Raw genomic sequence first — 12,520 nt, 5'->3', positions numbered from 1 at the left:
AGTACACTACGCAGTGTGTGTGCAGCTTACATAACGCACTACTAATAAATATGTCCCATAGATCTGAAGGGCTGCACTCTCTCAGGTCCTGAGCAATTCACACCAAGTGTGAAGTCAATCGGATGAACGGCTGTTGAGAAAATCAAAGAACAGACACAGACAGTTAGACGAGCGTGTGAAGTGTGGCACGGCGGCGTTTAGTGATGATGAGACGGACGGGGTGACTTACACTTGAATAGAAAGGCTCTCCTGACACACAGATGACATCTTGTTCTTGAATGGTCAGAATATCTTTGGCCAAGTGCAGTCGAACACTAAACGGCTCCTCTTTACCTTCTTGCATCAAATAAATCCCAGTCTTTGTCTGCGAACAGTCAGAAAGATAAAATCATTCATCATCCCTCCATGACTAAATTAACTGGCCATGAAATGAAATGCTGTTCAGAATACTCTCTGCAGGATGAACATGGAAATTAGGATATAGAGCTTTGGTAATGTCTGTTATATTCTATTTTACTACTTTCCTTGTTAATGCTAATGTTGGAATAAATAACCATATTCAGCACTTTGATTAATAAACACACACACACACACATATCTATATATAGCAGTTGTCTGTATATATATATATGTAAACATAGGACAACTGCTGTTTTCAAATAATGAGCAGACCCTCCTAGAGGAAGCTTTTTATGAGTCGGTTGCTTTGGATACATTCACGCTGAGAGAGAAAAATGATATCATCTAATTTGTCCTACGTGCAACGCTGATGAGGATGATGGCAAATTAAGAACCTGTGAAATTAAGTGGCTGGAACCAAGCTCGCCCTCCACATTTGAATTTCCCTACTTCGCATTAGCAACTGTTTCCAATGAACCATTTACGAACGTGCTAATCCGCAGAAATTTGCATTCTGCGTATCCTTCCTCTTCCCTGGCTAATTGCAATGCCGGTCCTGTCCTTGACTTGAAAAGGTCTGAATGAAAGACGCACCTTCACCTGACAAGACTGCTAATAGAAAATAAAAAGACACCAGTGTCAGCATCCTTGTCACCCGGGATCCGCCGCTCATCAGTTAACAAGACAGATGCACGGTCGCGATTCTTTGATGGAGTATCTCAACTGCAGGTCAAACTTCAGTTTATGGAGCATATTATCTTGCGCCCGTAATTAGGAATGTGAAGAAATGAGCGGCACATTAATTCACATTATTTGCAGTAACGTGTGTGCGAGAGTCATTAGCCGAGCAAAGTGAGGGCAGTAGTGCCATAATTGTATATAGCTGGGTCACACAGCGTCTCACGTGGTTGAGCGTCGTCTGCCCTGCTGCAGCACTTTGCATTGCACATAATTAACCTCATCTGTGATCCTGTTGTATCTTCATTTATCACACTCCCCTCCAAACATCCCTCCATTATTAGCTCCATCATCGTCTCTAATCTGATATTGTGCACGCGAGTATTTCCAACGCAGGACATGCAACAAGGATAAGTCTTTCTAACCATAGGGAGTAGAAGGGATTGGAGTAGTGGAACTAATTGCCAAGGGACATAAATAGGGAGGCCCTCAAATAAAGAATTGTATTAAAAGTTATACTTTTTTAAGTGAATAGCATTGTTAGAAAACCGTTGCTTCTGGCTGACTAAATAGTGTGTCAGATTATTTCTTGTATCTAAAAGAATATAAAGGCCATCAGAGTGCCACATCAGAGTGCCACAGAGCCAGTACATAGTAAAAACATAGTAAAAAGCACAGTTAAAACATAGTTAAAAAATAAACTGTAATAAAAACCAGTGAATGTAGAAATAACTGACAGTGATTTAGGTCAGAAAGGCTTTCCTGAGCAGAAAGGTTTTTAGGCCAGTCTTAAAAGAGACCAGTGTCTGTGTTGCCCTTAGGTGGTCAGGGAGACGGTTCCATAAATGAAGCAACACTGGCCTCAGTTTGACAAACAGACACAAAAAGTGGATCACCTGCAGGCCCGGCATCCTCCCGTTACTGAGGATCCGGGTTCATAAAGCGGCTCCTGAAAGTCCCTTCAATCAGTAATTTACTGCATTTTACACGGATAAGGAGATCGATGGTGATTTAAGAAGCCCGTTTCACTGCAGGACTACTGTATGTGTTCACTTGTTGATGAAGTTATTTGTGCAGGTGTAACAATGGATGGATTGAAAGGGGAGGGGGGAGCCTCTGAGGCTGCATATGCACAGGGCCACAGATTTATGTGCTGTCTGGCCGCATGCTTTCGGCGATGTTGTTTCCTTTGAAAATGCCACGGCTGTTTCTATAATCAGTCAATTTACTGTCAGAATGTAACATTGATTGAATCCTACCAACCTCTTCATTTGAAGTCTTGAAATCCATGTGCTACTACGCAGTGAGGGATACTGCAACGGTGAGAAAACAAGATTGAGTTAGTCCGTGGGGAGAATTGCTGAATGACACAACTGCAGCAAAAACGTACAGCCGATTTAAACTGGCATTGTTAGCAGGATCCCCATTTTCATTATAGTTCTGCCTTTCTCACATATAACTCCGAGATATCTGCCTTTTCTAACTCGACTTCAAAATAAATCCCCATTGAGCAATCCCGGGAGAATACCGGAGGCCATTAAGCGATGATGAATAATTCATCAGCAAAGGTGAGAACCCAGGTATCCTAATAAATGTTTCAATACTGAATCCAGCGCTCCCAGAATTGAACTGTGTTGCTATATCTGATGCCTTGTCAGAGGTAAAACTGGGCCACTGCCGGAGAAAATACCAGTTTAAGTAGAACAACCTGACACCTATTGTGGCTTTAAAGAAAAGAGCGGCACAACCACTACATGCCACACACGTTTTTAAATGATCGTACTTGCTGTATACCAGCAGATACACAAGTATACAGCCTTGAAAACATGTTATGCGAGAGCCTCATTTACACAAACCACTTCCACTCAGGGTGTAATCAGACACGACTGCCACTTGACTCAACAAAACGAGTGCAGAATAAAAATGGCTCACACTTGAATTATAGAACCTGTGCCGCAGACTGACCTCAGTAGAAAGGCCCCCAGTGCTTTGTACGGTGAGATCTAGCCATCAAGCGGAGAGTTGATCCCTGATCTGAGCCGCAGCAGAGGGCCTCCCCGGATCATGGCTGTCGGACTTGGAGAGCAGTGCCGTCACCTCTCCTGGCCGGCTGTGGGTGTCGAAGAGCAGGATGAGGCTACCGCGTAGTGAGGTTTCACTCTCAGCTGGTCCCTGATCGGTGGCCGTGCTGCAGTAACAGGAGGAAGATGTAGTTAAGGTATCGTTCTGATACTAAAACCTCTTGCAGGTGAGGAGCTGCTGTTCAACGCAAACAAAACAAACGGTCTTAAAATGAAGCTTGAAAAGAGAGCTGAATATTGTTGATTGAATGCTTCTGACTGTGACTGAATAGACGTAATCTACAGTCGCCAGCAACACAGATGAGTGTGATGTCAATATAATGTTACCGCATGTACGTGGGATGTTGAATCAGAAGCAACTCAAAGCTTTCTTCCCCAAATAAGCACCTGGTGCAACAAAAAGGAGATTCAAAAGCAAACTCAGAAGAACTGTGAATTCCATCCTTCAGCACACGATGGAGGATCCTCTCAAACGCCTCACTCCTGGAAACCTGTGGATTTCGTGTGCACGAATGCCAGAACGCAATTAACTCATATTCTTCCATTTTTTGTATGCCAAGCACAAATGAGTTCAAATTTATTACGCTCCAATAGTGCAGCCTTGAGCAACCCTCCTTGTTAGCGTTGTTGGCCCGATGCCAGCTTTAAGCTGAGCCGCAGTTGATTGTTTTTCTACAGCAGGGGTCTTCAACCTTTTTTTACTCTCTGGCGGGAGCTATTTATAGCACCGAGTTGTTCATACGGTACAAACGTTTTTTTTCCAGCCACCGCATGCATTGCCTCGGTTGCGATCCCGCAATTTATGAATCGCGGTTTGTGTTCTGACAGGAAGATGTGCCACGAAACGAAGCCTCTGTTGCTGCCTTGGCCTTCTTCGTTCGGTTGCGTTGACGTGACTAATTCCAGCAACTAGCCAGCAACTAGCCACTCGGCTGGGTGCGGGAGATCATGTTTGTTACTCGCTTCAATAAAGAGATTCCAGGCTCTTTCACTTTGGGGCGAGGTATCCAATTAATTAGGCTGACTGTAAAAAACGTGCGATCTCCCCATCACCCATGCATCATTAGCCTGTCTGTTGCACCTGTGCCCCATAAACAATTTACCTGCCACACTAGTCCACACTGCCACCCGTGGTCAACTTAAGGTCGGCTCCCAATATAAACAGACACAATACACAGACGTCACTAATGGCTCTTACAACGTTGGTGAAGTGGCGCTCGAGGCCAACGTACAACTTTTACCGACTGACACGCTCGCACACCGCAAACGAGACACATTTGTGAAAAACACCGTCACCCGTTCCTCATGAACACAGAATCGTTTTAGTCTTTTACTGACTTGGTCGTTTTCTACGGTCATTGTCAAGTCTACTGTGCGCGTGCTAGTACGCGAACGGCAGAAGTCGCTGACGTTTTTTAACTTATATTTCAATAGAATTTAAGTCATTTTGTGTATTTTACTACCGTATATTTCGTTTGTATCCTTTGGTACTTTAACTTACATTATAGGTTTTATGTGATTTATTATTATTATTAAGGCCGTCTTGAATGTTGTCCTGCCAGTCGTGCTCTAGTCTAAACAACATTGCTCGTAAAAAAATAAGTCAACTCAAGTCAACACATTTACGCAGATCTAATAGTGTACACACAGTATTCTGCTTATTGTTCGAACAGTTCTATGAATCCTCCCCTCGTGAAGGTTTTTACGTTTAGTTTGTGCGAGACACATTCAACTTCACTTGTTATACTGAGAGATATTTCCAGTATTTCATTACAACCAACATATACGGGTGAGCAAAGATACAATAGCCTGCATTCATTGGACCTAATAAACTGGCAGATGAAAAATAATATTACATTTACACTCAATGTGGTGAGAATATATCACATTACAGAAATGTCACCTGGATGAATGCGGTGACATTTTACAGATCAAACAACTCACCCATCAATCAACTTATTGGCAAAGCACATTGCAGATAATAATCCATAATTAAAACAATCATTAGTTGGGGCTCCAGTTTACGTGTACATGTATGAAAACATTGATGATTCAAATTCTGCAATATTACTGAGGAGGTTAGAGATATGCCTTTCCAAATATATGCGGAATCGTTCCATGTGTTTTTAATTGATCATATTGATTTTGTATAAATGTGAATGTATGCGTGTTGATGTATTACTGACGTTTCCTTGACTTTAGAAATACAACCTGAAGTACAAGATCACAGTTTTTTTTCAGCCTGGCGCTGCACTCCCCTCATCGAGCTGTCGGAGACGAGCCAGCTCTGTAATGGATGCAAGAGAGATCCTGACATCATTTGCGAACCTGCTTTTAAAATGAATGTCTTCACGTCGGTCAGCTGAAAAATGTCTGCGGCCAGGCGCCGAGGCTGGCACTTTGTCTTAGCAGGTGCCCTCCCGTACATCCTGTCCCGTACATCCCCCCCCCCTTTTGATTTTTCCATCCACAGATTAAATAAACCGAACCTTTTGTGTGCCTTTTAAGTCGAGTCAGCGCAAGTCCTTTTACAACCACGTCAGATATTTTCTGTCCTGCCAATTTACAGACCAATGTTTTTCAAATAACGCTTTTGTCTCTGACACAATGGCGAGAGGATCAGAGTTAGATTGCCTTGGGTGATGTGGAGATTGCAACGTGACATCGCCATCTCTTAGACCCGAGGACAGCTGTGGCTCCTACAGGATGATGAACGGCCGTTCGTGAACGCAGTTGAAGCAGCTGCCTGCAGAGTGCTCCAGCGAATGCGGTTTTATTACCGGAGACGGGTTTCACTTACTGTGCCGTTCACTTGTTCTTTGACCCGACACATGTGGTGCTTGGGAGTGCAGCTTTTTTTATTTTTTTTATTTGACAAGCGATGATAGCAGATGTCATGCAGCTCAAATGTTATGGCGTCCCAAAAGAGTCATGCTCAACATCAACGGCGTTACACTGACAGAATTTCACAGAATCTGCTCAGTTTATGGCAGAAAACATTGTGACTTGTATGTTGCAAGCTTCCCGCCTCTGTTGTTAATGATCCCCTTTCTGTGTCTAGGGTGCATCTTTTCAATCTTTTCATACAAAACACACAATGAAGAATCATGATTCTCTATTCATGACTTATTTTTCTGTCATCTTGAGAGGAACACACTCCCTCGACATTTGAGTTGTTTCTTGATCAATCATCAGGATTTTTACCATCCAAGAAATTCACTCTGGAGAGGCTAAGCTCCTTTTCTTTCGTATTCATGAGGACTTGTTGATTTATTTAAATCTGGAGGAGACGCAGAATTGTTTGGCAGATTTTGTTCAAGGTTACAGATTTAGCTGGTTTCTGCTCTTCCTGTGACAAAAATTATTTGAAGTTGAAAAGTAATAAATCGCAATACTCAGAATATTGCAGTATCGTGATAATATCGCAATATCGTGATAATATCGCAGTATCGTGATAATATGGTATCGCGGGACCTCTGGTGATTCCCACCCCTACAGTAAGAATATAATTGGAACAGCTAGAAGTGGACGTTCTATAAAACACGCCCCGTTCAGAGAGAAAAAGAGAGGCAAAGAAAGAAAATGTACATTTTACCATTTACCATCATAGAATAAAAAAAAGCTGATGTTTATATTTTAGAAGCTGAAACCGGTGGATTCTTTTTCCATTTATGCCTTTAAAAAAAAGTACATCTCTGTGGGACTTTCAGGCAATTATAGGGCTCAAATGATAATGATTATTTTCGTTGTTGTTTCATTTGCCTGTTAACTTCTCATTTAATTGTTTGGTCCAGAAAATGTCAGAAAACGCATGAAAAGAAATCCACCAAAAGTGCCGAGGGAGAGATCTTCAAATGTGGTGTTTTGTCTGAGCAGCAGTCCTAAACCCAACGAAATACTTTTTTGCTTTCGATAAGCAAAACTATTGCAGTTCAGTTGACTATTCATTTCAGTGCTGATTGACTTTAGCCTCAAGACTATTGTGTAAACTTGTGTGGTGTGCAGGATGTTGAATAGACTTGAATACACTTGCTGGATCGTTCAGACAAGATAGAAAGAGTATCTCATCGTGTTTTCAATTCATTTGGAGCATTTGTCAAAAAAAAGAAGTCTGCCATTTCCTCGTAAGTCAACACCTGAGTCCCGACAACAGCCAGTGGAGCTCTGCAGGCCAGATGCTGATGAATGACAGGCAGAGGAGTAAATTAGTGATGGACACGTTTATAGACTGAGCTCTTGACCTTCCTGACTATGATGTATGCTTTCTGGCATCGGGGAGCCTCCAGATATCAGATGGGTGCCATCTTAAATCAGTGAGAATCATTTCCTGAACTGATATCAGGGAGCAGAACATACGCAGGATATTAAACTGTGTAGCTAGAAGACACTGGTCCTGCAGCATGTTTGATACCGATGGGCTCCTTAATTAGATTTTCTTTTCTTTATATCATGGTGGGGAAATGATTTATGAATTCAAACTGCCTGACATGAAACTAATGACTGTTTTAGGGAAATAAATGATGGATTCTGTTGACCTTAAATGGTGGTAAGCTTTACTGGAGATAAAATGACCAGTTAGAAACAAATGACGATCGTACGTTTGCTTTAATTCCTGGAGATTTGCAGGATTCCCTTCAGGTCATCTACCGAGGCACAATCTGATATAAATCTGAAAACTGCCTCTAATAGGACATATACGCAGGACAGCAATTAATGACATTTTTCATTATTCTGTTCATTCCTGTTTTGATTGACAGTTGAATCATTTAGTCTGTAAAATATGAAAGAATAGAGACAAATGGCCATCACATTTTCCCAGAGCCCCAAAGTGACGTCTTAAAAATGTCTTTTGTTTTTGTTGAATCAAAAGATCAAAATGCAAATTGAATCAACTTATTGTGAGATAAAACAGAAAAAGAAAACAGCGAATCCCCACATTTGAAAGCTGGAATCAGAAAACATATTGCATTGATGCTTGAATTCAATAACCTAATTAAGGGACAGTTCACCCCAAAATCAAAAACTACATATTTTCCTCATACCTGTCGTGCTATTTATCAATCTAGATTGTTTCAGTGTGAGTTGGTTCTGAAGATATCGGCCGTAGAGATTTCCATCTTTTCTTTTCAATACAATGGAGATAAACTCAATGGTTAACTGCTCACAACAAGATCTGTGGATGATCTCGAGTAACCAAGCCGAGTGCTACAGCCACATTATATTGGAGAGAAGGAAGACACCTCTAGGGCTCCAACAATTAGCAAGTCACACCCAAACAATAGAGATCGATTAAAAACCCTATATGTGAGAGGGTGGATATGTATTTTTTTTTAATTTTCGGGTGAACTGTCCCTTTAAATGAACAAAACAGTTAGCAATTCACATTTCTGTTGCTCTATTATTTGTTTCAGCCCCAAATGCTAAACTGCTCGTGGAGCGTTCGCAACTGTTCAGTAAAAGGAAACCGTGCCAGCCATGCAGTCTGTTTTTGCTCTCGTAAGCACAAACTGTGAAGTGGGTTAATTGCTGCTCTGGGTTATTTTACCATTCACAGGTTGAATGAATTGCAAATGTTCCAAGAAAACACAATAAAAACACTTTACAGCGCACACGTAGATTGAGCTGCGAAGCTCGTCAAGGCAGCAGAGCTCAACGAATAAGACTCTCCACGTTAATCAAATGTGACCTAAAATTGTCAAGGCTGGGCTATTCACACGTTGTAAAGCGTGAAGCAATGAAGAGGAATCCAGTGTTGGAGGTATAGCTGTTATCTCTGAGGGTTTTTGTGTCACTTGTATGTGAAGCAGCAGGCTTGTATCGTAAATCGTTACGTGCGATCTCAACCCCTTATTGCTTTAACTTGGGGCAGTTATCACTTTCGTGTGGCTTTCAGTGCGCTGGTCTGTGTTGCAGCCCTGAACCTCTAAATCAGATGGGCTGGTATATGAGGCGCATATAAATGAGAGTTGTGTCTTCCGTCTTCCCCGCCATGAGACTTCGGTGTGCATTCGCTTCAGTCGCTATCAGTCTCTGACAAGACGGACTAATGGTTTTCTTGTTGCATGACAGGCAGTGACTTTGTGGCACAGACCCTAGTATTTATTTTCTGCTCTCTCTGAGAGAGATAAATGCTGTTTCTTTTATTCGTGCTGCTCCTACATCACACTGCCATAAAAAAACCAACAAAAAAAACCAACATATGGCTTCTCCGGTGAATTCAACATCTGGAGCCGTTTGTGTGGATGGTCGAGCAAACAGTTGCTATAGAAACATCAGGTGTGATGCATTCTCCTCTCTGCTGCGGGGCTCTGGGGCGAGATAGTGATGAAGATGTCCAGCCTCACAGTGAACAATCGCTGCAGGAACATCTTTGCGCTATTTTGAGGAACTGTTTTCTATAAATGCACAGAAATCTGCAACATCATGCTTTTAGTTTCTTTTACTTCCCCTGGAACTCATTGCTACTTTTCCTTCTCTTTCTTTCTTTTTTCCCCTGCCAGCCTCGTCAAGTTTTTTTATGCATCATTTTCAGCACAGCGCTCCTTTTCACGATCAAAATAGGTCAGCATTGAGGCACATTAAAAAGATGAATTCATGCTTCCCTTCGAGTCCTGAAAGTATAAGCCTTGAATATTACACATCAAGCTGCTGGGGGAGTGCAACAGCATTTTGAATTTGTTAACATACTAAATTGATGTCACTGTGTACATCCGCTGCTTCCAGTAAGGCCTTGGGGACAAGCTATTGTGCGTTTCGAGAGGTTTAACTGGTCCGAATTCTTAAACGACCTGATGGGATTCAGCTGCAGGAGAAATAGCGGATTATTGATTGCTTAAGTAGGGAAGATAAAGTGTGGAGGAACTCTTTGTTGTGCAGTGTAGACGTTGTTTCCAGATCATGATCGATGCCGGCGTGCTTTCGATCGGGATTTCTTTCTCTCTCTCTCTCATGGCTGACACCATTTCAATCAGGCCTGATTTTCCGCTCGTGTCACGTTGACAGAACTGCTTTGTGATTTAAGACATAAGCAGAAATTGGGGGGAGGGAGATTGCTCCTGACCTATGACCGGCAAATGGCCCAGCTCTGTACAGCTTGTATGGGCACAGAAACCACTGATGCGAGGTCTGATTTAGCCATCTCAGTAGGCTTCCAGCTACAAACTGCACTGATTGTCTTTGATGGGAAAAAGCAAGCCTGTCTACAGTGCACCCTGCCACGCCAGTTTACAGTTCAAGAAGAAGAAGCTTCCTGCGAGGCTAATAAAACACACTGAACCAGCAGCAGGCTGAGCTGAAATACTCCTCAGGTTTATCACAGATGGACGTTGCCTTGGTGCTCTTTCCAAGAAGAAGAAGAAGAAGAAGAAGAAGAAGCTGCGGATGAGCAATTTGTGAATAGTGGCGTTTAAGACATCAAATAGCCTGTAAAAACAAAAACAAAAAAGTAGGTTTGTTGTCGGTTATTGGCATCCAGTGCAGAGAGATTACTTTGACGCTGCTGATTAGCACTGTGGGTGAAAGGAGGTCTGCTGCCACTGCACTGGCTGCTGCTCGTACCTGCACTGAGGCAATGTGAAGGTTTCTGCAAGCCCACATATCCCCTCTGCAAATCATACAACAATGAAAGGGTGTTTCATCACGAGGCCCATTAGAAGTGAAGTGTTCGGCTCAGTGCATCGCACACAACGTGACTGATAGGACGGGATGCTTTATTATGCATCGGATCATATAGGTGATCGGTACATACATCTTGGTGCGCAGCATTGAGGCAGATTACATCTTTTAAAAAAGTACATTGTAAAAGGATTCATGATTCGTTTCATGAGTGTTTGGCATACTAATCACGTCCGTCGTACACTGTATTATGAGACATTGTAAATGTAAAAGCAAAAAAAAATAAAAGGTCTGAGGCTTACCTGATTTTCTAGTAACAGGTGGTGATGTCTTATTAGATCCCTTTGGACTCCAATCCCTCATGTGACGGGCTTCTTCTTATTTTAATATATGCAACGGTTGCTGAAACATCTCGGCGAAATCACAATGTATCCCTTGTGGCAGCATCGCCCACACGGCATCCTGGTCCACTATCGCCTACTCTGTAGCGATGTGCGAAAAACCGACAGGGAGAAACAAAACCGCCCGCACTCGCACGTAAAACAAGATGTGTCCATATTTCCTGGGCAGCGGCGCGGTTTCAGGGATTCCTCTCCGTCGACATCTCTGGCAGCGGGTCCAGTTTCACAGCTCCGTGTCTGTCTCTCTCGCATCGTGCTGCCAAAATGACTGAAGCTGAGAAATCACATGCGCCTGCTTTAACGCGCGCGTCAATCGACTTCGTTTACCCGAGGCACCCGCACAACTCTGGACCCGCACATATTACATGGCTCTACTTTTTGCGCTGTTTCTAGGTCGGCTACGTCTGCTGCTGCTCTGTCCCACAGGACACTCTGAGCTCAAGACGCACAAACATCTCACAAAGCGTTTTCTCCCCTTTTATTTCTCCTGCCAATTACGTTTGCGTGCACTGCGGTCCTCTAGTGTGTGTGTGTGTGCGTGTGTGCGCGCATGTAATCACTCGGGATTCATAGGTTTGCCCCCCTACAGAATGAGATGTGCGTAAAATAATGATACATTTGTTTCAACGCAACGCCCATACTTCAAAGTCAATTCCACATTAAAGGTGGTGTGAACGCATGCTACAACTTTTCCTGAGCTAAATGGCACTTAAAAAAATGAAATATGGCAGTGGTGGATTTGCACAGTCAGACACTCATGAATGACTCAGTTTGTGTTGTTAATTCACACTCACACACACAATGTGGGCCTACATATGCAGCCACTCAGTGGTATTTGTTCTATTTCCCCGGGGGCCCTCGCGTGAGCAGCTGCACGAGTTGACCAGGTGCACATCATCGCTGTCATCATGCCAGCTGAGAAGTCTGTTTCCCACACATGATGCAAGCGGACTCCTCTGACGTTTCACTCTCAACCTGGGCAATACGTCACAGACTTAAATAAAAACTGAGGAGCACGCGCAGAAACCACATGCACATCAAGTGCGCGTACCAACACCCTTACTACCACCATACTGTTAAGTATGCCAGAAGCATCTTTCAGCTGCATGCGTTCGTAGTTTGTCTTTTGACTTACAGTCTACTGCAGATGCCCTACAAAGTACATACTGTTGCAAGCAGTATGCATTCGATTGGGACTTACTGCTTCATCATGCACCTTCAACTTTGACCTTCTTGCTTATATATCTGCTGCGCAAAGGATTGTGGGTCAGAATAGCCAAGAAAGCATGCCGGCTTGCACACTGTAAAATGCAACCGGATTTAGTAGGATATCTATATATTTGGAAT

The 12,520-nt window shown here is 42.9% G+C and overlaps 1 protein-coding gene across 1 annotated transcript in view; it reads right to left on the bottom strand.

The window, feature by feature from the left end:
* The window catches only part of sntg1 (syntrophin, gamma 1), a 19,327-nt gene extending 16,157 nt beyond the window's left edge, over positions 1–3,170 (bottom strand). Inside the window, exons 1-3 of the mRNA XM_079285305.1 lie at positions 3,043–3,170; positions 2,341–2,390; positions 230–364 (exon numbers count right to left, since the gene is read on the bottom strand). Of these exons, the coding sequence (XP_079141431.1) occupies positions 230–364; positions 2,341–2,367 (162 nt within the window). The 5' untranslated portion in view covers positions 2,368–2,390; positions 3,043–3,170. The remainder of the gene's footprint in view (positions 1–229; positions 365–2,340; positions 2,391–3,042) is intronic.
* Between the last annotated feature and the right edge of the window lie 9,350 nt (positions 3,171–12,520).

This window comes from Melanostigma gelatinosum (genome assembly GCF_949748355.1).
Source record: "Melanostigma gelatinosum genome assembly, chromosome: 15".
NCBI classification, from domain to species: domain Eukaryota; kingdom Metazoa; phylum Chordata; class Actinopteri; order Perciformes; family Zoarcidae; genus Melanostigma; species Melanostigma gelatinosum.
Note: the sequence above shows the minus strand (reverse complement) of the source record. Positions and strands in the feature narration are given on the sequence as shown.